At 49.0% G+C, this 24404-nt stretch overlaps 1 protein-coding gene and 1 pseudogene across 1 annotated transcript; both read right to left on the bottom strand.

Annotated features, from left to right (window-relative positions):
- Positions 1-7539: 7539 nt before the first annotated feature.
- On the bottom strand, positions 7540-7970 carry LOC116567324 (annotated as a pseudogene).
- A 7790-nt stretch (positions 7971-15760) lies between these two features.
- On the bottom strand, positions 15761-24362 carry PLEKHO1 (pleckstrin homology domain containing O1). Its single transcript, XM_032361186.1, has 6 exons — positions 24238-24362; positions 23517-23663; positions 18937-19077; positions 18145-18249; positions 17671-17772; positions 15761-16577 (listed from the first exon to the last, which is right to left on the bottom strand). Exons 1-6 carry the CDS (start codon positions 24265-24267, stop codon positions 15876-15878), a joined length of 1227 nt encoding a protein of 408 aa, XP_032217077.1. The 5' UTR covers positions 24268-24362; the 3' UTR covers positions 15761-15875.
- Between the last annotated feature and the right edge of the window lie 42 nt (positions 24363-24404).

Raw genomic sequence — 24404 nt, 5'->3', positions numbered from 1 at the left:
TGGAAAAATCTCCAGCCTCAGTTCCCCTCTCAGTAAAATGGGCATAATAAGTCTTGGTTGGCACAAGTACTGGGAAGGTTGAATAAACCAATGGATGTGAAAGGACCTATTTTACTTTTTCTAAGGGCTTCACAGAATGGAATTTGTATAAGGCAATGTGTGATCCAGTCCAAGACAGTGAAGCCTAGTCTGTTTTTTCCTGGGTTGTGCTGGCCAGTGGCCAGAGTAAGCCTCTCATACCCTCAGCCTGTGCACTTTATTTAAACGATTCCTGAAAGTTCATCACCTTTAGGGAAATATTACCAAATTTCTTACCTATCACCTTTAGGAAAATGCTACCAAACTGTATATCACTCTGTGGCTGGCAAAGAGACCTTAGCAACAGGGATCTCATATAAGCCTCCCAGCAAACCATCCAGGGTGAGAAGGCCTATTTTATTTCTAGGTAGTGGATGGTGTAAGAGGCTTAGAGAGATTGATAGAAAGCAACTGAGACTCAGAGAATACACAGGAATAATAAATAGCAGAGAGCAGGAATAGGTCTCCTCTAGACTACTTACAGAATTGATGAGGTGCGAGAGAACTGCCCAGCTCTCAGTCTGCCTCGACTTGCAATTCTTTTTTATTTTTTTTTTTTTTTTTTATTTTTTATTTTTTTTTTTTTAAGATTTTATTTATTTATTTGAGAGAGAGACAGTGAGAGAGAGCATGAGCGAGGAGAAGGTCAGAGCGTGAAGCAGACTCCCCATGGAGCTGGGAGCCCGATGCGGGACTCGATCCCGGGACTCCGGGATCATGACCTGAGCCGAAGGCAGTCGTCCAACCAACTGAGCCACCCAGGCGTCCCATCTTTTTTATTTTTTTTTAAAGATTTTGTTTATTTATTTGACAGAGAGAGATCACAAGTAGGCAGAGAGGCAGGCAGAGAGAGAGAGAGGAGGAAGCAGGCTCTCTGCTGAGCAGAGAGCCCGATGCGGGACTCGATCCCAGGACCCTGAGATCATGACCTGAGCTGAAGGCAGCGGCTTAACCCACTGAGCCACCCAGGCGCCCCATCGACTTGCAATTCTTGAGTCTGTTTTCCCCAATAATAACTTGCATCCTAGTGAAATGCACGTCACTTTTTAAAAATTTTTATTTTTTTTAAAGATTTTATTTATTTGTTTGATAGAGATCACAAGTAGTCAGAGAAGCAGGCAGAGAGAGGAGAAAGCAGGCTCCCCGCTGAGCAGAGAGCCTGATGCGTGGCTCGATCCCAGGACTCTGGGATCATGACCTGAGCTGAAGGCAGAGGCTTTAACCCACTGAGCCACCCAGGTGCCCCCCTTTTTTTTATTTCTTAAAAAGATTTTATTCATTTATTTGACAGAGATAGAGAGCACAAGCAGGCAGAGCAGCAGCCAGAGGGAGAGGGAGAAGCAGGCTCTCTGCTGAACAGGGAGCTGGATGCGGGGCTTGATCCCAGGACCTTGGGATCAAGACCCGAGCAGAAGGCAGATGCTTAACTGACTAAGCCATCTAGGCATCGCTGCATGTCACTTTAAAAACATTATTTTATTTTATCATTATTATTTTTTAAAAGATTTTATTTATTTACTTGACAGGGAGAGACACAGAGAGAGAGGGAACACAAGCAGGGAGAGTGGGGGAGGGAGAAGCAGGCTTCCTGCTGAGCAGGGAGCCTGATGCAGGGCTCGATCCCAGGACTCTGGGATCATGGCCCCAGGGGGAGGCAGATGCTTAACTGACTGAGCCACCCAGGGGCCCCTAAAAAACATTTTTTTTTAAGATTTTATTTATTTGTCAGAGAGAAAGCATGAGCAGAAAGGGGCAGGAGGAAAGTGAGAAGCAGGCTCCCAACTGAATAAGGAGCCTGATGCAAGGCTTAATCCTAGGACCCTGGGATTGTGACCTGAGCTGAAGGCAGATACTTAAGTGACTGAGCCACCCAGGAACCCCTAAAACAACTTTTCATTGAAAAAAATAAATACCATTGGCAAGATATTTTACAGTTTGCAAAACACGTTATAATCCATTGGCTCATTTGATTCTTATGCTAACCCTCTGAGGTTAGCAGAGCAAATGGGAGAAATTCCACTTTGCAGATGAGGAAATAGATTTAGGAATTGAGTCCCACCCAAGGTTAAATACTCAGTAAGGGGCAGAGCCAGAATGGGAACCTGGCTCTTTGGTCAACAACTTCAATGCCTTTTTTATACTTTCATTATTGTTATTAGGCTTTTGTTCTTTTATTGTGCATTTGTAACTATCTTTTTCTAAAATTCAAATTAGACATTCATTACGAAATGTTTATTGAGTACCTTTGTAAGCTGGTCAGCATCTAGTTGAAAGAAAAGTGAATAAACAGTTACAATCAAAGATAAAACACACTTTGCCATTTGAAGATTTAACAAATTGTTTTTAATGACAGCTTGGTGACAACTTTTACTCACAAGGTAATAATCACAATTGCCTTTTGTAAAAAGCGGGAGAAAGAAGCCACATACACACATACCCATATGTGTAATGCATACCCCCCCATCAATGAAAATCCTCGGAACTGGCATTTTCTTGGCGCATTGATCTGGAGGGGATTACAGGCCAGCAGACAAGGCCAAGTGGATTGGTTCTGTTACTTTGATGTCACTGCCCGGCATTGTTTTGGTCTTTTCCTTGCTAATGGAAACCACAACATCATGTGAAAAAGAATTTGTAATAGTTTCCTTCGTAAACAGCGTATTTCTTGCTTGATAATGAAGACTTTGCTTACAGAAGTCCTCTTGCTATCTTGGGGCCATAATTTGTTGTTGGTCTGCTCATCCTTCTTAGTTCTTCAGGGCAAATGTGACCCGGAGCAGATTCTAAGAGAGGAGGGATGGGGCAACGGCTCAGAGATCAAAGATTAGACAGAAGAGTGTTTTCAGAGCTCTAGATTTGGAATTTAAAAAAACAAAACAAAACAGAAAAACACCAAAAAACAGCAGAACCCCTCTACTAGTGAAGAATTAACTTTACCCAAAGTAAAGGGAGGAGTTAAAGCAGAACTATGGCTTTTGCCCTCTGCTCCCGGGAGGGGATTGCTAGGCATCTAGAAAGTCTTCCTTCATAAGGGTGTCTTTGCTCTGGGGGTGGGGTTGGCCACTGGACAGTGTGACAGGGTGATTTGTGACGGCTTTGGAACAAGCTATATCTGTTCCAACCTCCAGAGGAGCTGAGGACTCTGGGTCAGCAGTGTGGGTGGTGTGTGATTAAGCCCCAGTAAAAGCTCTGGATACCAAAGACTTGGAGAAGTGTGCCTGGTTGGCAACACTCAAGGGTTGTCACACATCGTTGCCAGGAGGAGGACGCCATGGGAGATGACCAGAAGCTTTGTGTTTGGGCCCCTCCCAGATTTCATCCCATTTGTCTCTTCTGTTGGCTGGTTTTGATTTGTAGCCTTTTGTTATAACATAACTTTAACTGTGGGGCACCTGGGTGGCTCAGTCTGGTAAGCGTCTCACTTTGGCTCAGGTCAGGATCTCAGGGTCCTGGGATCGAGCCCCTCATCGGGCTCCCCGCTCAGTGGGGCTCCACTGCTGCTGCTTCTCCTTCTCCCTCTGACCTTCCTCCCACTCATGCTCTCTCAAATAAATAAATACATAAAATCTTTAAAAAAAAACCAAACAACCCTTTACTTGTTAAGTACAGTGCTTCCCTGGGTTCTGTGAGTAGTTCTAGAAAATTATTTTGAGGAGGTAGTGGGACCCTTGAATTTGTGACTGGTGACTGAAGTGAGGGCAACCTTGTGAGGACTGTGCCTTTAACCTGTGAACTTTGGTCTACCTGCGGTCACTGGGGTCAGACATCATTGCATTTCCCAAAACCTGATTTTAGATTTAGATTTTGGCGCTTTCTAGCTTGGTTATTTCTGTCAGCTTCAGGGTTTTTTTTTTTTTTTTTTTTTTTTTACTTAATTTGGGGTTCATCCCTGTTCTATTTTCCACACAGGGTTAGTTCTTACTGTGTGTAAAAGAATGTGCTATTTAAAAACTGTGATGGGGGGCGCCTGGGTGGCTCAGTGGGTTAAGCCGCTGCCTTCGGCTCAGGTCATGATCTCAGAGTCCTGGGATCGAGTCCCGCATCGGGCTCTCTGCTCAGCAGGGAGCCTGCTTCCCTCTCTCTCTCTCTGCCTGCCTCTCCATCTACTTGTGATTTCTCTCTGTCAAATAAATAAATAAAAATCTTTAAAAAAAAAAAAAAACCTGTGATGGGGCCATCAAGATATATCAATATTACCACAATGGAAGTAAATGGTAGGATCAATGTAGCAGAGGTATGGGTGGGATGGGTAAGACTTTATTTCATCATTCATTCTGCAAATAATTCTCGTGTTCTATATTGTGTGCAAAGTGCTAGGGGTATAACAGTGAACGAGTCCTGCCCCTGTAGGGCCCATATTCTACTCAAGGAGAGAGAGAATGAAAAGGCAAAAGTGGCAAATGATTAGGCTGTGGTCATTGTTGGAAGGAACTGAAGGAAGCCAATAGTGAAACGGCAGGGAGCGGTTCCACTGGAAAGAGTGCTTCCATTGGAAGAGATAGAGTGACGAGTAAAGAGCTCTCAGAAGAGCTGACATTTGAATAAAGATTTTAAGGAAGAGAACTAGAGGGTTTTTTAGGCAGAGGAATAGCAAGGGCAAAGGGCCTGAGGTGGGAAGGAGGTTGGTGTGTTTGAAGAATAGAAAGTAGGTCTGTGTGGCTGGATTGGGATAACATAATGTGGGAGATGTGCATGGGTCAGATAATAAAAGGTTTTATTTTCCAGGAAAAGGAGTTTGGATTTTTATTGTAAGAGTGATATGAAACTTAGATGATTTTAAGTAGGCAAATTACATGAATTGCTTTAAGAAGACATTCCAGAAGCTGAATGGGGAAGAGTTGAAGCAAAGAGAGAGAGAGAGAGAAAGAGACAGAGAGACAGAGAGAGAGAGAGAAGCCATGCTGTTATTCACGTGAGGCTCTGGCAGAGGACAGATAGAGAAATGGTCAGATACCAGATATGCTTTTAAGGTAGAGACAAACACCTTGCAGTTGAATTAGCCAGTGGCACTGGGGAGGGCAAGAGGAAGGAAGGTGTGTTGGTTGCATCCTCTGGGAAGTAGATGCTGTGGAGTGGGGAGTGTAAGAGGTATCAGAGGTGGTGTATGTCTAGGAAAGAAAAGGGGAAAGGAAGCAGGATTGGTCAGGGAGAGCCTCAGTCTGAAATGCAGATAATATCTTGGGCAACCATTGGGGAACTCCAGGGCCAAGGTGTCTTGTGAGAGGGGGTCCCATTGGGCAGAAATGTCTGGGCCTTCGTGACCCCTCACGTTGCTCTTAGTCACTGGTGGGGGGCTGCCTGGGAGGAGTGTGCCCTGTCTTGAAAACCGAGACAGATCCTGAACTTTCTACCAGCCAGAGGCTGACAGCTGAGTGCTCTTGTCCTGAAGACAGATCTAAGCAGGGCTTCCCCATGGCTATGACAGTCCTTCCCTTGTACCGTGTGGGTCTGTTCTCTGGACACGTGCAGGGGGTGGGGGTAGCCTTTCTGGGGTCCTAGTGAGCTCTCTTCCTAAAGGGACCTAGAAAAGGATGGTCTGTGGGTTAACCACAGGCTATTGCCATAGCTGATCTTGGGGCTGTGACTGATAACTCCCTGCTCCATTATCCACTCCAAATTCCACTCTCATCTCTGCTGGTCTTGATGGCTTGCCTTATTCTCCAGGCAGTCTGAGCCCCTGATGACCTCACCCTTCACCGGCTGAGCTGTGCTTGCCGTTCCTAACACAGTTAGGCAACAGAGTGCCAAGAGGTGCCCACGGAGATAACCGGAGTTCCACACATATGCCAGCTCCATGTGTTTAGCAGCATTCCACCCCCTTTTGCTGGGCGGGCTCAGTATCCCTGTCTCAGTCCCCACTCAAAGCCCCCACCTTGCATATCACCCAGGATAGGGGCTAGAGCCGTGTTTCTAGGTAGCGAACATAGTGTCTCCAGAACAAAGAGGTCCACGAAGTGTTGTTTCCTAGTGGATGTGATAAGCAGCCCAATTTGTCTTTTCTTTTTCTTTTTCTTTTTTTTTTTTTTTTAAGATTTTATTTATTTATTTGACAGACAGAGATCACAAGTAGGCAGAGAGGCAGGCAGAGAGAGAGGAGGAAGCAGGCTCCCTGCTGAGCAGAGAGCCCGATGCGGGGCTCGATCCCAGGACCCCGAGATCATGACCTGAGCCGAAGGCAGCGGCTTAACCACTGAGCCACCCAGGCGCCCCCCAATTTGTCTTTTCTTTAAGGAGATGTCCTAGCATGCCTCTGACTCCTGGATCCCCCAAACTACTGCCGGGGTAGGTCCCTACAATCTTCACAGAGTTTATACAGCATTCTCTTGCGTGACTGTGTCTTACCAAGCCTTCTAGGGGCTAGCCCCCTCTTGCTCATGCTCTCCCATCAGCACAATATAATTGATGTGGTGGATCAGTGTGGCGTTCTCTGGGATGTCCACATGGTCTAGAGCTTTTCTGAATATACCATGACATAGATTGGGAGAGTTGGTATATCCTGGGGACAAAGCTAAATGAATGTTGTTCAGTCCCTGTGAATGCTGTTTCTGGTCCTTTTCCTGATTGGGTTACAGAAGAATGCATATGTCACATTCATGCCACATGTCATGTACCTGAAGCCATATTTGTCTGCTTTAGCAAGGAGACCACGTCCAGTGTGGCAGCTGCAATCAGGGCTTGAGCTGAGCTGGCTGTAGTCATGGTCATTCTCCAGGACGCATCTGTTTTCTGCATGAACCAGACTGGCGAATTAAACAGGTATGATAGCCTGCTGTCCCTTGAATCCTTAAGGGTGGCGCTGATTTCTGTCTTCTCTCCAAAATGGGAGATAAGTAAATTATATATATATATATATATATATATAAAATTAATAATAACACATGATTATATAATATATAATATAATAATATATAATAATCATTAATAATATATAATATATAATTATAATACATATTACTTATATATAATTTACTTATCTCCCATACTTATATATATAAGTAATATATATAAAATTTTTTTATCTCCCATTTTATATATATGATATGTATATATAATATATTTTTTAAAATTAATTTTCCCCCTTTTAAAAATAGATTATTTATTGATTTGTCAGACAGAGAAAACACAAGTAGGGGGAGCAGCAGAGGGAGATCGAGAAGCAGGTTTCATGTGGGGCAGGGAACCTGACATGGGGCTTGATCCCAACCCTGAGATCATGACCTGAGCCAAAGGCAGGAGCTTAACTGACTGAGCCACCCAGGCATCCCAATTATTTTCCCCTTTCAATTCCTTTAATTTCAACAGTCTGTCAAAAAGAATCAATAAACAAACATTGAATTACATTTTGTTGGTTTTTTCAAATGTACAAACATTTGTGCAACTCTCACCCTGACTGCCCCGCCGCTTTTCTGTATGCCACATGCCACCTGTGGACACAAAGCCCCAGGGCAAAGCCGGCATGGTCTACTTGGAACCAGTAGACAGGAGGGTGATGAGGCCTGATGAAACTCTTATGGACAAAACAGAGTTCACGTGGGGTTGAGGTTCATCAATATAAAGAAGGAAGCAATGATGACCAAGAGTAGGAATAGGGTGTTGTTACAGAAGATGGAAAACGTTGTAGCTTCATAATCGGCACCTTCATTCTTCCACGAGATTCTTTCATCTTTTTCCTTTCGGGACATCTTTCTGATACAAGCTTCAGAATGTTTCAAGTCAGTTCTCTGGAAACAGTAGCCTCCCTCTTCTGTGTTACTAGATGGGGATGGTGGACACAATGAAGCCTTTCCTGAGGAAAAACATGGAGGGCTTGGCTGAGAGCCAAAATCCCGGAGGAGCAGGTTCTCCTCAGACTGCTGCTTGGAGCCACCTTTGGGAGCCAGGGTGGAGCCCATATTTACTTATTTTAAAAAATTTTATTTATTTGAGAGAGAGAGAGAGAAAGCATGAGAGGGGAGAGGGTCAGAGGGAGAAGCAGACTCCCCGCAGAGCTAGGAGCTAGTGGGACTCAATCCCAGGACTTCAGGATTATGACCTGAGCCAAAGGCAGCCGCCTAACCAACTGAGCCACCCAGGCGCCCATATTTTAAACTGAAGTAGCGTTGACACAATGTTACATGAGTTTCAATATACCACAATGTGATTCCACAACTCTTGATGTCTGCTATGCTCACCACAAGCGTAGCTACCGTCTGTCACCATACACCACCACTATTACAGTACCACTGACTGTATTCTCTATGCTGTCCCTTTCATCCCCATGACTTATTCTGTAATTGGAAGCCTAGACCATCCCCTGCCCGTCACCCTTCTTGCCCTCCCTCCAACTCTCCTCCTCTCTGGCATCCACCAGTTTGTCCTGCGGTATTGTTTTTTATTTACTTACCATCTTGCCTTAGAGGTGTGAGAGTGGGGAGAGAGGCGCAACTTCCGAAGCTTCCCCACTGTGATAGCTCTTACCACACAAAGACAACAGACCCAATGTAGGGGCTTTCCGAATAGCCAAAATCAGTTCCAGTTACACCTTCAGGAATGGGGCAACGACCACCAGGTGGGGCCATGGACCCGTGGAGCTTCTTAGGATGGACTCCAGCCAGGACTCCATTTTGATGGCCCAGGAGCCCATCAGTCCAGTCCACAAAGTAGTCCATGTCCACAGTGACATTTCAGGTCTCTGAATATCAGGCTTATTTCAGACTCTATGTCCTGCTGGACACTCCCCCTCCCCTAGTTCCAGTTGCCCGAGTAAATGGCTGTTAAGGCCCTTTGGGAGAAGGGCTGGTGGAATTATTACAACATGTACTTGCCGTAGGGTCCTTCCTCCTAGGGACTCATCCACATTTTCATTCAACAGATTTCAGGTCTGCAAACAATTTTAGGTGTAGGAACTGGGCAGGGGATCATGATATATATTTTTTAAGATTTTATTTATTTATTTGACAGAGATCACAAGTAGGCAGAGAGCCAGGCAGAGAGAGAGGGGGAAGCAGGCTCCCCGCCGAGCAGAGAGCCTGATGCGGGGCTCTATCCCAGGATCCTGAGACCATGACCTGAGCTGAAGGCAGAGGCCTAACCCTCTGTGCCACCCAGGCGCCCCTCATCTCATCCATTTTGAAATGTGCAATTCAGTAATATTAAGCATATCCACAATGTTGTGCAGCCCAGCTCTGGAGCTTTCTCGTCTTGCCATACAGAAACTCCGTACCCATTAAACAACAACTCCCCATTTCCCTCTTCCCCCAGTCCTTGTGAACCACCATTCTACTTTCTGTTTCTGTGAGTCTGACTACTTTAGATACCTCATATAAGTGGAATCATATAGTATTTGTTTTTTTGTGTCTGGCTTGGTTGACTTAGCATAATGTCTTCAAGTTTCCTGTGTTGGGCTCCACACCAGGTGTGATGCCTACTTAGAAAAAAAAACAAAATAAAAAATAAATGAAATAAAATAAAATATCCTCAAGGTTCATTCATGTTGTAGTATATGACAGATTTCCTTCCTTTTAAAGGCTGAATACTGTTTCATTATATATATATAGCACATTTGGTTTATTCATTCATCCTTTGATGGACACTTGAGTTACTTCCATCTCTGGCCTATTGTGAACAATGCTGCTGTAGACATGGGTGATCTCTTCAAGGTCTTGCTTTCAATTCTTCTGGGTCTATGCAAGGAGTGGGGTTGCTGGATCATGTGGTCATTCTCTTTTTATTTTTTGGAGGAACTACCGTATTGTTTTCCATAGTGGTTGCATGATTTTACATTCTCATCAACAGTGCCCAGAGATTTCAGTTTCTCCGGTTTCTTCTCGTTGGAAACAGTTCTCTTTATTATTTCTCCCTCCATTTTTGCTTGCAGACTGATTCCTTTTTTAGTTCCTTTCTCTTTCAATACCTTATCATTTACAGTGAAGAGAAACATACTGGTATTGTTAGCATTCTGCTTGGAAACCCTCTTAGCCACCTCCAACAAGTTTATTGGGTTCATTTTCTATTTTCCAAGTACCACAGGTGACAGTTTCATAAATGATTCCACTGCTATATCGCACAGATGACCCTTCCTTTAAGCATCCAATAACAATTTTCTCCCCGCCTATGCAGACTAATAGTCTTCTTGCTGCCTGCCCTGCTCACCTCTGTCTGCTCCCTGGGCCCAGTGCTAATGCCACGTGTTTTAGTTATGTTTAATTATGGTAGTATCCGACTTCCGAGTACCAATTTCTGTTTCAGTATCTACTGCTGAATGACAAACTTAGTGGCTTAACACAACACAACAATTTTTTCATTTCTCACAATCCCATGGGTTGACGAGACAGTGGATCTTGGGGTCTTGCTTGGTGTGCTACGTTTAACCAGTGTGTGTGTGGAGGCTTGGAGGTTGGGATGATTCCCTGTGGTTTCAGGGCCCCTTTGCCCAGGTGGCCTCACATCCTCAAGAATGCTCGCTCAAGCTCCACATATGCAACTGAATTTTAAGAAGCCCAGGCTTCTTCCATGCAGTGAGGGGGCTGCAAGCCTTTTAGGGTCCAAACTCTGGGACCTACACAATGGCACCTTCTGTTGGCCAAAGCAAGTTACAAGGCAAACCCAGATTCAAATGGTGGTTGGAGAAACAACAATGCCTCTCCGGCAGAGGAACAGTAAACTCACACTCCAAGAGAGCACGGAAGGAGGGTGATTCAGCAAGGACCATTACGTAAGGATTTCCCACATTTATTTAAGTTAGAGCCGTCTGTTAGACACTGAAGTAGAGACCTCAGATGGGCACGTGGCTGTAAGTGCCTTGATCTCAGAGGCGGGTTGGGGTCTGGAAAGTGAATTTGGGAGGCGTCTACAGAGACATGAGGAATTGTCCTGCCCACCTGGTTCTTGGTCACCATGTCCCCATGTCCATTTGGACTGTGGATTGGGGCAGGGTGGGAGTAGAGTGCCGCCCACCACAGCCTGAGCTGGGGGAAGGTTGGGGGAAGGGAAACCTTCTGTTCCTGAGGTAGGTGGCTCCAAGTCCCTCTCCCCACTTGGGCAAAGAGCACTTCGCTCGCCTTCTCCTTCCTTTCCCACCCCAACACAGCCACCACACAGCGCTAGGGATGACGTTAGGACAGCTGGTCTATTGCCTTGGTTTGCCACCCTCAGAAAGGAACCCAGCAAATGAAGGACCACACTGCCCTGCTCTGTCGTCTTGCCCTTGTGTCTCTCAGTCCTGCCAGGTGGGAAAACTGCACAAGCCACCTGATTCTACCACTACCGACTGTTCCTTCTCAGCCTTCATCTCAGGGACAGTAATTGGGCGTCATTGGAGTACCTCGTTAACCCAGCCTGTTCACCGTTATGTTACACTTTTCTGTGTGTCTCTGGAAAAAAGGGCTCTTCGCTCTCATTGTTTTAATATCTGGAAGAAGGAAAAGCAAGGGCGAGGCTGAATCTAGCATTTCTGAAAGAAGGAGGTGATTTCAGAGTTATTCCAAACCAGCAGGAAAGACAGGGGAGACCACTCCAACTTGTCCAAAGCGGGAAGCAAAGAGGAAGAGGGATTAAGAGTTGGAGATGGGGGTGCAGATCAAGATTCCAGTGCTACCCACTCTTCTAGGAGTTACTGTTCTCCAAATTGTCCTTGAGAAAAAGAAAACTGGGGGCACCTGTGTGGCTCAGTGGATTAAGCTGCTGCCTTCGGCTCAGGTCACAACCTCAGGGTCCTGGGATGGAGCCCTGCATCCCCTGCATTGGGCTCTGTGCTCAGCAGGGAGCCTACTTCCCCCTCTCTCTCTGCCTGACTCTCTGGCTACTTGTGATCTCTCTCTCTGTCAAATAAGTAAAATCTTAAAAAAAAAAAGAAAAAAAGAAAAAGTGATGACTCTACCCTCCTGATGACTTCGGAGGAACTGGGAATCTGTATTCTTTCCAACCTTAACGCAGTTTTCCGCACATTTGTTAACTCTCCAAGATCCTATTTTTAAACTGGTTCTGCTTATTTTTGCGTTCTCGCCCTGCCTGCTTCCAAGGCCGGGGTTGGGCTGGGGCTGGGGTGAGGCACTGGCTCCATCTCTCATTTCCTGAGCTGAGCTGGGTTGTACTAATTGACCTCAAGGGTCTCAGCTGTGCTAAGTTGGGTGTTTGTTAGATCTCGTTAGGCTTGTAATTAGTGCAGAAAATCTAGGTCAGAGGCAACTGGTTGGAGTGATGGTCTCAGGGGGGCGTGAATAAAGACGGGGAATAGCAAACAGGTTCCTGGTTCTGTGGGTGGGGTGAGCCAGGGACAGGGACCTGTGAGACGAGTGTCATACCCACAGACGGGCAGACACAGGGTCACGTGCAGAAAGGCGCTTAAACTCTGGGTGCATGAGTGTGCTGGCATGTGTGTGTGTGTGTGTGTGTGTGTTGTGTTTGCTCCCGCCTTTACCCGGGTTTCTTTCCAACCTCTCCTTATATGGTGTGGCTCCAGAGCAGGCTGGGGATTGGCTGCTGTAGCTGGGAGACTGGGTGCTTGGAAGAAAGGAGGAAGAGAAACGAACAAGCAGGGGCTGGGAGTGAGAAGAGGAGGGGGCTGGAACCGAGCTTCGAGGGAGGTGGAGTAGGGCTGGGTCGGCTTGCCTATGAGGTGTAGAAAAGGGAGAGATTCGGGGGGTGGGGGGACTGGTTTTGGGGAGAATGAGGTAGAATATACTGTTGACAGAGGGGCTGGGAGCAGGGGTCAGCGTTCCAGGCTCAGCACCGCACGCTTTCCGAAGGTGGGAGCAGGAGTTCGTGAAACTTGTGGGGTTCTCGCCTTTTCTTCTCACCCTAAACAGCCTACAGCTCTGTGAGACAGCATGCACAGGAACCCATCAGCTCTTCAGGTCAGCACCTGAGACATTATCATCCTGTTCCCCAAACCCCTACTTCACAAGTGAGTGCGGAAGAACAGACCAAGTGGAGGAAAAGGTCCCTGAACTAGGAAATGGCACTGAGTTCTTCACCTGTCTCCACTCCCTACCCTGCTTCAACTCTGTGTCCTGGATTTCCTCATCTCGCCATCCTAGAGCCTCCCAAAAGATTCTCCTTTTTCTAGTTCCTTTGTGTAAGAAAAGAATATAGCACAATTGATGGAAGAGGGCAGGGGAGGAAGGAAAACTACACATCCTGAAGCAGGTCTCCCGTAACTGTGTGATAAGCAAGTTGGCTCACAGCCCCCTGCTCGATCTACCCGTTTATTCCAGAACCCTGCAACTGGGAGGGAGTGGAGGCGATATAGGAGGTGAAGGATGGGGCTGATAGAGTGCGGAGAGAGAGGCCTGGGAGAGGGAAACTGGGCTCCCGGCGCTCTTGTCCTCCCTTGTCCTCCCGTCGGCCCCACTTCAGGGTCCCAGTGGGAGGGCTGGCTTGGTGCTCATCTCCCAGCTCTGGAAGACAGGAGAGTTGGGGCTCCCCCTCTCTATCTCCAACCTTAGAACTGTGCCTGGTCCTGTCTCTCCTTGAAGAAGGGGCATGGCCGCTGCCTGGAGGGTGGACTCAGCTGGCTCCCAGACTAGGACAAAGTGGCAGTGATCAACCCCAGGCCCTAGGTCTCCTAGTCCTTGCTGTCCCCAGCCTACCGCGTCGTTTCCCTGAGCACAGCTACCACGGGGGCCGGTGGGCATGTGGCCCATGTGGCCCGTGCTTAGTGCTAGCGGTTACTTACCGGCCAGATGGCCGGCACTTTCCTATGTCCTCTTTGCTTGCTGGTCAAGAACTCTCCATTTTGCAGATGAGAAAACTGACACTCAGACAGCTGGTGCCTTGCCTGGGACCTCATGGCAAAAAAAGCCAGACTCTGAACCCAAATCTGCTTGGTTCCAAAGCTGGGCTCGTTTTGGTCCCCTGTGACTTGGTTCTGGTGCCTGGATCTTAGTCTCTGGGAGGCCTGATCTTTCGTTTCTGCTCCCCTCACCTGTCATCTCCTCCCAGCGCCTCCCTGTGTCCTCTACCTCCTCTGGCAGCCACAGGGAATTGACTCATGGGGCTGCACATGTCCTTCTCACTTTGGTCTTTTTCATTATGTGGGAGCAACCAGGAAGAAAAAGAAGAGGGAGGGTGCTGGTAAAATACAATTTATACAAAGATAGGGACTTCTCCAAGGAAATATTTTAACCTTGATTTTCATGATTTGTCGACGGGTGGGTCTCCTGACTGTTTGAGTTTAGGAGAGAGAGGCCTGTCTGGAGGATGGCAAATCTGCAGACCCAGACTTCCTGCAACCTCAGGAGACCCTGGGGATGACATTTAGGCGGCTTTCACTCAAATTGGATATATATTCATTGGGGAAGAGGAATATGTCTAAATTTGTTTAAAGAGCCACAGCTAGATCTAGGGAAAAATCTTCAGGATTGCATGGTGCAAGAATCTCTCTTTCATAGAGACCGTTGAACTTGGGAGACCTCTCTCATCTTGCTTACTTGGGATGTGGAAGCAACATTAGAGCAGAAGAATGGGAATTGAAGGGTCTGCACTTCACCGAGAGAATTTTCCTTTTCTCCCTCCTACTGTGTCTTCCTGAACGTCACATCAGGGCCGTCTCAGTGCCAGTGCCAACAGGCAGTCTGTCCCAAAGTTGTCCCCTACGTCCCCTCTTACCACAAGAGAAGAGCTAGGTCCTGGCTCTTGGAGGCAAGAGAAGATCTAGGGGAGAGGGCCAGGGGCTAGCAAGGGCTGGGTACACTTCCAAGTGGTTTCTAACCCCTTTTGCTGATTCGTGAGCCTGTTCCCTTCTTGTCAAACCCCACTCAGCTCTTGCCTTCACAACTCTTCTCTGGCCCCTGTCACTGTTGTTAACCTGATCTAAGGAACTGCAGAGGGAAGCAGCAAACTAAACAGAATGAGCGTGTGAGCTCTCGTGTTGACAAGAATGCAAGGGAGCCTGGCCAGGAGGGTGGTGGCGTGAGTGCAGAGCTGTTTTGCTGAAGTCGGGGCCTGATGAGTGTTGGGAAAGAGGTTTGAGGAAGGAGAGGGAGAGGCTACAGGAAACCCTAGCTTGGCCAAAAGAGGAACCTGGGCACACGTTTGGTTTTCCCCTCAATCCTGCCCAGCTTGCATTGCAAATCAGTTTCGTTCTTAGTGCCGTTCTTCTGTGGGGTCAGTTGCCCCTAGTTCCCCTGCACTGGGCACCCCCTCATGGAAGGACCACACCATTCCAACTGTCCAACACTGGATCTTTGAGTTGGTGTTGGGAAATTACGACACCAGGCAGACAAGATATCCAGGCTGCTTGGTCTCAGATGATATGAACAAGAAGCTGGTGTGTCTGGTGGGGGGGTGGGGTCCCACAAATCCTACTCAGGGGCTGGGACAGGTGTCACTTCTGTGTGTGCAGTTGGCAATGGCTTCCACATCCCCAGGGCTAGAGCTGGACAGCTGAAATTTCACCCTCGGATTGACAACCTGGAATGAGACACAAGAGAAAAAGCCTCCCCTGCCAAACTCAGCTTATACATGTCCTTGGGAGCAGCAGAATGTTCCCTGCTGTGTCACAGAGGGGTGGTGTGTGTAAATGGCCAGACTATGCCTTTATTCCACTCCCTCCCTCTTCATCCAGGTAAAAGCTTCTTAATGCTAATGCAGGGGTCACCTCCTCAAATCTGAGGCAACTGAGGTGTCAGAGAAAACAGCCGTGGGTAAGGAAGGAAAGGAGGGTGGCGGGAAGGTTGGGCAGCAGCAAAAGCAACGAGTTTTGTGTGTTTTTTTCCCTTTTTTTGACTGAGGTAAATAAAAAAGTTTTATCCTGCAACACTTGGAGATAAGAGTCTGTGTACCCCACGCCCCCAAGTCCTAGCCGCTGACCCCTTTCTTCACATCAGGCTCTTCCGGTACTGACTGTGTTGAGGGGCGGGTCTGAGGTGGGAGTCGGGGGTCTGCAGGTCCATCTGTCTGTACAGGTCCCTCAGCTCCCTGACTTCCTGTAGCACCCGCTTCGCCTGGCTCCAGTTCGACGATGCCTCTCCCAGCAGCCGCTCTGTCTCCAGCAGCAGCTGCTCCGACTCGGAATCCGGAGACCGAGGGGGGTCCTTGGCCTTTCGCTTCCCGTCGCCCAGTCCCTGAACCTCTGCCAGCAGCTCCTGAGTCTTCTCCAGTTTCCTCGCTACCAGGTCCTGGATCCGGGACAGCTGGCCCGGGTGTGGGGGAAGGAGAGATGGGGGGTCTTCGGGCCGCAACTGGAGAGTGTGGGCTGGGGCAGGGTCCCGCTGGGACAGGATCTCCTCCAGGGAGGCACAGCGGCCTTTCTCTGTGGTGGTCAACTTCTTTGGGGCCTGTGGGGTGTATGTGGCCCCTTTGTCTGGCTTTTCCCAAGATCGGGGAAGGCCGCTGGCTCGGTCCGAGGAAGGCTGGATACGGTCTGAGTCTGCTCTCCGCCGGCCGCCTGCCAGCTGGGCCACGGACTTGTCCAGGTCCACCCGGAAGCTCTCGGCACAAGAGTTTGGCTCCTCAGGGGAGGGGTCTTCCTCCTGGATCAGGTCCAAGGTCAGCATCCCGTCTGAGGTAGAGGTGGAAGCCTAGAGAGAGAGGGAGAAGGAAGGCATGAAGGGGGGTGGGGAACAGCCATCAGGAGGCAGTTCAGGAGGGACTGTCTGAAAGACAGAGGCAAACTGGTCCTTTTCCTCCTCAAGGTGCCTTCCCTAAATGAGAAGCACCCCATCCTGATGGAGCCCTTGGACTTTCTTACTGTTTCTTATTCCTTTGATAGTGATCGGAACTTCTCATTTTCCTGTGATTTACAGGAACTTCTGCCCGTTTCCCATATTCTTCGTTTTACTATAAACTTCCCAGAGAGCACCTTTTCCCCTCTGTCTTGCGGACTCTACACATCAAACTGGGTTAGACACACAAAGGAGGGTCCACACACATACACTGCCCTTTTCCATCTGTGTCCTCGAACCGCCTCTGCCCTTTAAAGCTCAGCACCCCCTGCCTTCAAGTCCAACTTATTCTAGTTCCAGAATACTATAGTAAAAAATAATGCAGGCATTATTCAGCACCTCATGTATACTGATATATGTGTTGTTTTAATCATTCATTCCTCCTAGCAGCCCCTCGGGGTAGGCACAGTGACTGCCCCCCTATCCTGCTGAAGACTGGTGGCTTCAGGGAGTCACACAGAGAGAGTAAATCACAAACCTAGGTTCCCACCTGGTTCTTTCTAATACCCCCGACTGCCTCTCTCCCTAGAGACTGAGAGCTAGGATAGTGACGGGAAGCAGCACTCTGCAAGTTCCAGGCATTCACGGTGAGCCTCGAGGTGACTACATGACCCAGTGTCGCTCCCTGTCAGGCAGGCTGCCACGGTCTCATAGCTTCTCCTCCATGGTACAGCGTTCACCTCTTCTGTGTTCACTTTCCTTGAGGTAGATCCCATTTTCCACAAAGAACGATCAGTTTATTGAGGGCAAGGGCTTTAAACTCATAGTAGGTGCTAACTAAGTATTTTTGATTTGGAGGGATCAGGCAGGGGGACGGGGTGAAGGGACTCCCCTGGTCTTTGACCTTGGTACCATGGATGCCTCCGGTGGGCTGGACAGTCTTGTCTGAGATGGACCGACACGGAGTCGGCCCTTCAACGAGTTTTTATTTTCTTACAGTCTTACGTACCACGGCCATCAGGTGTCCCCGAGTCGGGGGCCGGCGGGAGTGTTGGATTTTTGCCCTGTCTCGAGTGGGGTGGGCGAGATAGCTGTCCTCCTCAACGGTGACCTGAGGAAATGCATTGTGAGTCATGGGTGCTCTTCAGAGACTGTCCTACCCCTGCAGCCCCTGTGGCCTGAACATGCCTGGACCAGGAAATGAACCCACCCCATTAACTGCTTCTGAGAAAATCCAAGGGCAAGGTCTCTACTGTATGTGTGGGGGCTCCAGGGCTGGCCCCTGGCCTCAAAAAGCACGGAAAGAGGAGTTGGCAGAGAGACTCAGAAGGTGGGAGAATGGGGTTTGCAGAGGGAGCTAAAGAAGTCTAGCCCTGGGGGCTAGCAAGTTAAGAGTGGTCCACCCCAAAAGCAGACCCTTTAAGTGAGTCACGGTCATTGCCTCTGCCCTGGTGTTCCTCCCCTCCAGATGAGGCCCCCTGACCTCATCCAAGATGCGGTTCTTGGCTCGCGTGATGGCTGAGTTGAGGGCACTGATCCAGGATTCCTTCTCTTCTGGACTCACGGCCAGGAAGATCAGGTTGGGAGCCTGTGAGGAGAAGATTCTTGGTTCAGCCAGCGTTTTAGGGTTGGTGCCTCACTATGACAATGAAGAAATCAGGAAATAGACCCAGTTCCTAGGAGAGAGATTCTGCTTCCGTTGTCATCCCTAACCTAAGGAAACCAGCCTCTATTCCTAAAATAAGCCACAGCTTAGAGGTTGTTTTAGAAATGACCAAGGAAGAGCTAGGAAGGATAATGGATATTAACATGTCATTAGAGATAATTATAAGACGTTTGAAAAATAATAAAGGACAGATCTTTAGTTTAGTAAAGGATCTTTACTAAACTAAAGATCTTTAAATGCTTGAGTAAATAGAAAGTTACAGGAACTTCCGTGAGTCCCCTCAGACAGAGAAAGTCGATTCAGAACTTCATCTATCAGGGTACAGGGAAAACTGATTTTCTTCCAAGGGATGTCTGATGTTCATGTGCGTGCTGTGTGTGAGAGAGAGACAGAGAGACAAAGAGAGAGAGAGAGATGATTTCTTTGGTTGGACAATTCAAAGGCTGGCTTGCCTGGAGAATGTGAAACGGCCATGATATTCCCGGGTTAAGTAACAAAAGCTGGCAGGAGGGCAAGCCCAGGGCCTCTGAGCCGAGAGTGGCGGGAGAGAACCTGAAGGGCTGAGGTGTTCTGCGTTCCCTCGGGGCCCAGGAGGCAGGTGCGACATACCGTGTTGCCGGGCTGTTTGGAGTGGGCAAGAGTAAACTTGCTATGGTTTTTCTTGCTCCTGCTCTTGGATTTCCGGAGCTCTTCACACTTCTCGTAGTCGCTCAGATCAAACACCTCTTGAATATTTTTCTCATCTTTTACCTGGGGGAGAGTCAGAGGGGAGGTGCTGAGGATAAAATGACCTCATGCCTTTCCTCGGACTGTTCATTTAGACCAGTCCTGGGAAGCAGGATAACCTAATTGGGGGGGGGCGGGGCAGGGTAGGAGAGCTGTCTGACCCAAGGCCCACACAGGTCCAACAGTGGTCACGGTCCTGGCGGAGCCCTCAAGCCCTGACTCTTCAGGTGGGTTTCCATGCAAACCCCTTAGCTCCACTTTCTTCAGCTAAGCTGTTTCCAGAGCCCCAGGATGTCTCTCTTCACTCTGTCTCCCATTATGTCCTTCAAAAGACATGGCTTACGTAGAGGCTAACAGGTTAATCCTACCATCCTGAAGAAACCAAGACCGGGATGGCTGTTGATCGCTCCAAGGGAGAAGATAAAAGCAGGGTCAGCATCACGGGGTGTCTCGAGGCAAAGGCTACATCTGGTCTCCCCCATCTTATTAAACGTTTACATTGTCGCTTTTTTTTTTTAAGATTTTATTATTTTTTAAAGTAATCTCTATACCCAACCTGGGGCTCAAACTCAGAACCCCAAGATCATAAGGCGCACACTCCCCTGAGTCAGCCAGGTTTTCTTCCCTGACCTGACTCCTTCCTCAAATACATACTATTCTAAAGAGTCATCAACCTCCTTCATTTCAGAAGCTTCAGAGCCATAGAAACAACAGACCCCTGTGTTATTTGTTCACACAAGCCAAAAAATACACCTGCAGTTTGCCCTCCGAGCTACTGAGAAAACTTGCAGGCATCAAGAGCCGTTTAAGTCATCCACCTCTCTCTGGACAAAGATGCACTCAGGTTGTCCCCGGAGGAGGAAATTTCAGACTTGTATTCTGCTCCTTCTTTCCATGGTTCCAGTTTGAGAGCCTAAGCATCTTCCTGCCAGGAAGTTCTCTGTGTCTACACGGAGCCCTCCCTGCTTATGGCGCCTCTCTGGCACCCTTCCCACCTTTAGCCAGCATTTGGCCCTTTACTCTCTCGCCCAATGTCTTCAACAGAGACCACACTTCTCTCTACATCCTCTGACCCCACCAGCCTCTGCGGAGAACCACAAAGCAAATGCCAGTAATCTTTCCGCCAACGTCTGTCTGAAATCTCTCTGTCGTTTCTCCTCTCTGCTAAGGTGTTCCCCGAAGTCCTGTGTCTCTGAAGCTGTGGCTTATGGACTATTCTGGCTTGCAAGAGGAGAGGGACTTAGTCACCGTCTCAGACCAGCAGACTGGGATTGGAAAGCGCTTTCACCCTCTGCCTTTTGAGCCTGGGAATGAGCTGTTTTTGATTTCCTGGGATGAGAGATGAAAAGCACCAGTGCTTGTCCCGCTAAGCAAACTGGGGCGCCTGGGTGGCTCACTGGGTTAAGCCTTTGCCTCCGGCTCAGGTCATGATCTCAGGGTCCTGGGATCGAGCCCTGCATAGGGCTCTCTGCTCAGCAGGGAGCCTGCTCCCCCCTCTCTCTCTGCCTGCCTCTCTGCCTACTTGCGATCTCTGTCAAATAAATAAACAAAATCCTTAAAAAAAAAAAAATAAGACTAAAACAGATAAAAGCAGTTTCATACCTCTCCTGGAAGAGACCTACCGCCCCCCACCAGCTGCGCGCAGGCAGAGGAATTTCATCTACTCTCCTAGTTCTCAGCAGCCTTGAAGGGGGGGTAGTGATTCTCTCTTCCACTCCCCAGCCAGTCTCTGGTCTTGCCCCTGCCTGTCCTTGGGACTTGGACTTGCCACTGGGGCCAGGGGACTGACACAGAGGAGGAGGGCTCATCCCATAGCCTCTCTGGGGTCAATGGCAGCTATACCTCGGCCTGACGAGCTTCTTCCACGGCTTTCCCCTTTCCAGGGCTCCCCAGCTTTGGGCTGGTAAATGACCCAGAGGCCCAGGAGGATTGTGGATGGCAGTGGAGAAGATGTCAACAAGGGGTGCCTGAGAACAATTCCCAGAAACGTGGGGCAGGGAGGGAGGATGATGCCTCAGACGTGAGATTATCAGCAGCAGCCAGAACTCTTAGAGAGGAAAGTGCTGGGTGTGTGTATGGAGCCACGGGACAGAGTTACTTGTTTTGTTTTCCTTACAGGAAGGGAAGGGAGAAGGGAAGGGAAATATTCTGCCCTGGACACAGCTGACGAGGAACCCCAGGAAGGAGACAGTGACAGAGTTAGGCCCTGATAGGGCAGCAGTAGGAGAAGGGACAAGACAAACAGCAGGACAAGGAGATTACTGTTCCCACCGAAGACGGACAACTCTGAGACCCTTGTCCTTTCCTCTACCAAACTCCCTAAGTCTCATTTACTGATCTTCCAAAGTTAACCCTTCCTTTTTCCTGGGCCCACAGAAAGGGATTTTCCCTTGCCAAAAAAGATACCCTGAACCCAGTTTCCTGTAGCAGGAGATCTCCCCAAGATCTAGTTTCTGCTCCTATACATCAACCCCATGATCATAAGATGCCCTTTGACTGAGGAAAGTGATTCATAACAACCATACAGAAGGATTTCTTTGATGGGGGTGGTAGTGGGAGACCCTGCCTTTATGAGAAGTAACAAATAAGACTGTTGAAATTTCGAGGGGACAGAGTTAGGAATATTCTTGTGTTAACACCTAAATTACAATCATTACACTTTGCATTTAAAAAGAAATCTTGAATCTTAATAGATTCTGCTCTGGAGCTTGTGGGAAGTGGACAGAATAGAGCCTAGAGTCCTCTGTCTGCTTCACCCTAAGTCCAGGCCCACCGTGGTATGGAAATGGGCTCCAAAGAAGAGGAGTAATGGTAGGCGTGTTCCCACTTCTTCTTCTTCCTCGGCAGGGGGCAATGGGCCCCATGATGGATCAGATGTTCCTGACTCACAGGACACCAAGCCTCGGAGGCTGAGGTCATTCCATCCTTCCCCTGTCTCTGTACTCCTTCCTCCACAAACAGGGAGCAAGCATGCTCTTTTGCTTCCAGACTCTGTTCTTCAGACAAACACAAACAAGAAAAGAGGTCTTGTTCCTTCTCCCCTTTCACTGTTCTCATGGTTCCCCTTTGACGTGTGGGAAGTTCTCCCTGATTGCTCACCAGAGTTTCCTGCCATTATGAAGTTCGGGGAAGACAGGAGATACACTTTGACACTTGCTCGTTATTATTTTTGAAACTGGAAAGCCAGCAAATTGTGGAAAGACCTTCTATAGGATTTGGGATGGGGTGGAAGTGGCCATTAAAAAGAAATCCTACTATCAAAGCCTTCTCTCACCGCCCTCCATCACCAAGTTCCCAGCCTAGCCTAAACTGTCAGGTTGAAACACCCAGAAGAGGGATCGCTTGGGCCTGGGCACAGCTCAGCTTTCCCCTACTCGGCTAGGTACACGTTGTGTTCAGATGAATACTTTTTCTCTAGGAGTGCGCATGTGTCTGTTTCAATACCATAAAAGGACTTATTTACCTAAATATAGTCTACTGCAGAAAGCAGAAGAGGTTAGAAATCAGGGTGGACTTCCCAGTAAAGCCCAGGGCGGGGTGGAGTGGGTTGGATGGGACACAGGATTGGGGGAGGAAGGGCCACCCAACCAGGGGAGCACAGCACAGTCTCCTAGTCTAATGCAGGCAGTCTCAGAAGTAGGGAAGGGAATGACTTCCAACTCCTGGAGGGCAATGTCAGTTTCTCAGGTGTTACTGATCTCAAGAAATAGAGATAAAAGGGACAAGAGTGTGGATTCAGTGATCTGGGCTCAGGTTCTGAATGTGGACTATGGTTTTCATTTTAACTACCCAGGGACAGACAGGGGTTCCTGACTCCATTTGTCTGCTTTCTGATACAAATGGGAGGAACTTAGGAAGAGAGTGGAGAATGAGTTTCCTGCTGCTTTTTTTTTTTTTTTTTTTTTAATTTTTAAATGGAGTGGGAAGCACACTGGTTAGGAATGTTGGCTTCAACAGAAATAACTACCCCTCACAGATACTCTGCCTGAGGTCATATGAGACTGACCCAGGATTGCGCACGTGTTCTCTGTGACTGGGGCAGCTGCCCTTGTGATGTGACCTGCATATGCCTTTTCAGCAGCCAGGGCAAAGGAAAAAAAAAAAAAAAAAATCCCACCTTCAGCTAGCTGCTAGGAAAGGGTAGGGGGCAGCAGGGGACACTTAGAACTTTTGGGACACCTTGGGAGGGAGGTTATCGTCCTTGTCCGAAAGGTGTTTGCAAAGCAAAATCATTAAGTTAAGATGCACGCTCAACTTTCAAATTCTTACTCAGGGCTTCTGGAGAAGGGGTAACCTTTTTATGCAGATCTGACAGGGGTAGAGACCAACCGAACTGCTGAACTTGTTTCTGGAACAAAATAGGGGGCGACGCAAGGAGGAGACAGAGGTAGGGGAGTCCCCTGTCGGGGGACAAAACGGGGGAATATGAGGAAACGGGGACAGAGGAGGCAAAGGGCACCTACCTCCTTGTCAGAGACGTACAGCTGGTCCCCCTTCAGCACCACATAACGGTTTTTCCAGATCTCCCTGAAAATCCCTTTCCCGCAGAATTTCCGGACCCAGCCGACCTTCTCAGGCGGTGCGGACGGATGGTTGCCATCCTGAAGCCCCTGGCCCAGGGCAAGAGCAGAACCTTCCGGTTAGGTGGCTGTCGCCTTCTCCCCGTCTCACTCTGGCCCTCACGACACCCCTCGCTCCCCTGTCCCCGGCTTTCCCGTGACCGTCCCCCCCAAACCCCTTGAGGCTGGACTCAGGGCGCCCCGCGTTCGCTCCCCACTTCTCGGAAGGTTTTCACTCTGGGCAACTCTCCCTCCCCCCCAACACGCCCCGCCGCCCTCCCGCTTCCCCCACATAAACAACTCCAAGTGCGAGAGGAGGGGGCGCCGGGGCCCGGCCTGGGCGGAGGGTGGCCTCCGGCTGGCCACCAGGTCCCCCGCCCCCTCCCGCAGCCTCGGTCCCCGCGGCGCCGGGAAGAACGGCATTTTATTTTATTTCTCATTGTCTCGGGGCCGCAGCCGCGCGTACGCAGGCAGCGGCCGGGCCCAGGGAAGGGGGTGCGGGGGGCGGGCGCAAAGTGAGCCAAGTCCAAGCCCCCGACCCAAGTCCGCACACAAAAGCCCCCCGGCGCGGCGCCGGAGCCGCGGGGCCGGGGTCCTGGGAGCGGCGGTCGGCGGGCGCACTCACCCTCTTGGCGGAATTGTTCTTCTTCATCATTCCGGGTGGGCGCGGGCGCCGGGGGAAGGGGCCGGCTGGCGGAGCTGCCCCCCGCCGCCGCCGCCGCTGCCGCTCCTCCCTCCCTCTCCCGGACTCTCCCCTTCTTTGTAGCTCCGGTTACACTAAAGGCCGGCCTC

This window comes from Mustela erminea, chromosome 10, assembly GCF_009829155.1.
Source record: "Mustela erminea isolate mMusErm1 chromosome 10, mMusErm1.Pri, whole genome shotgun sequence".
Classification (NCBI taxonomy): Eukaryota; Metazoa; Chordata; class Mammalia; order Carnivora; family Mustelidae; genus Mustela; species Mustela erminea.
Note: the sequence above shows the minus strand (reverse complement) of the source record. Positions and strands in the feature narration are given on the sequence as shown.

Excerpts from the sequence above, each read along its gene's own strand:
- PLEKHO1 (XM_032361186.1), bottom strand. The coding sequence starts at position 24,267 with ATGATGAAGAAGAACAATTCCGCCAAGAGG. Across the intron at positions 23,664-24,237 it reads AGAACAATTCCGCCAAGAGG|GGGCTTCAGGATGGCAACCA; the intron begins GTGAGTGCGCCC and ends GCCCTGGGCCAG. Across the intron at positions 18,250-18,936 it reads CCAAACAGCCCGGCAACACG|GCTCCCAACCTGATCTTCCT; the intron begins GTATGTCGCACC and ends TTCTCCTCACAG.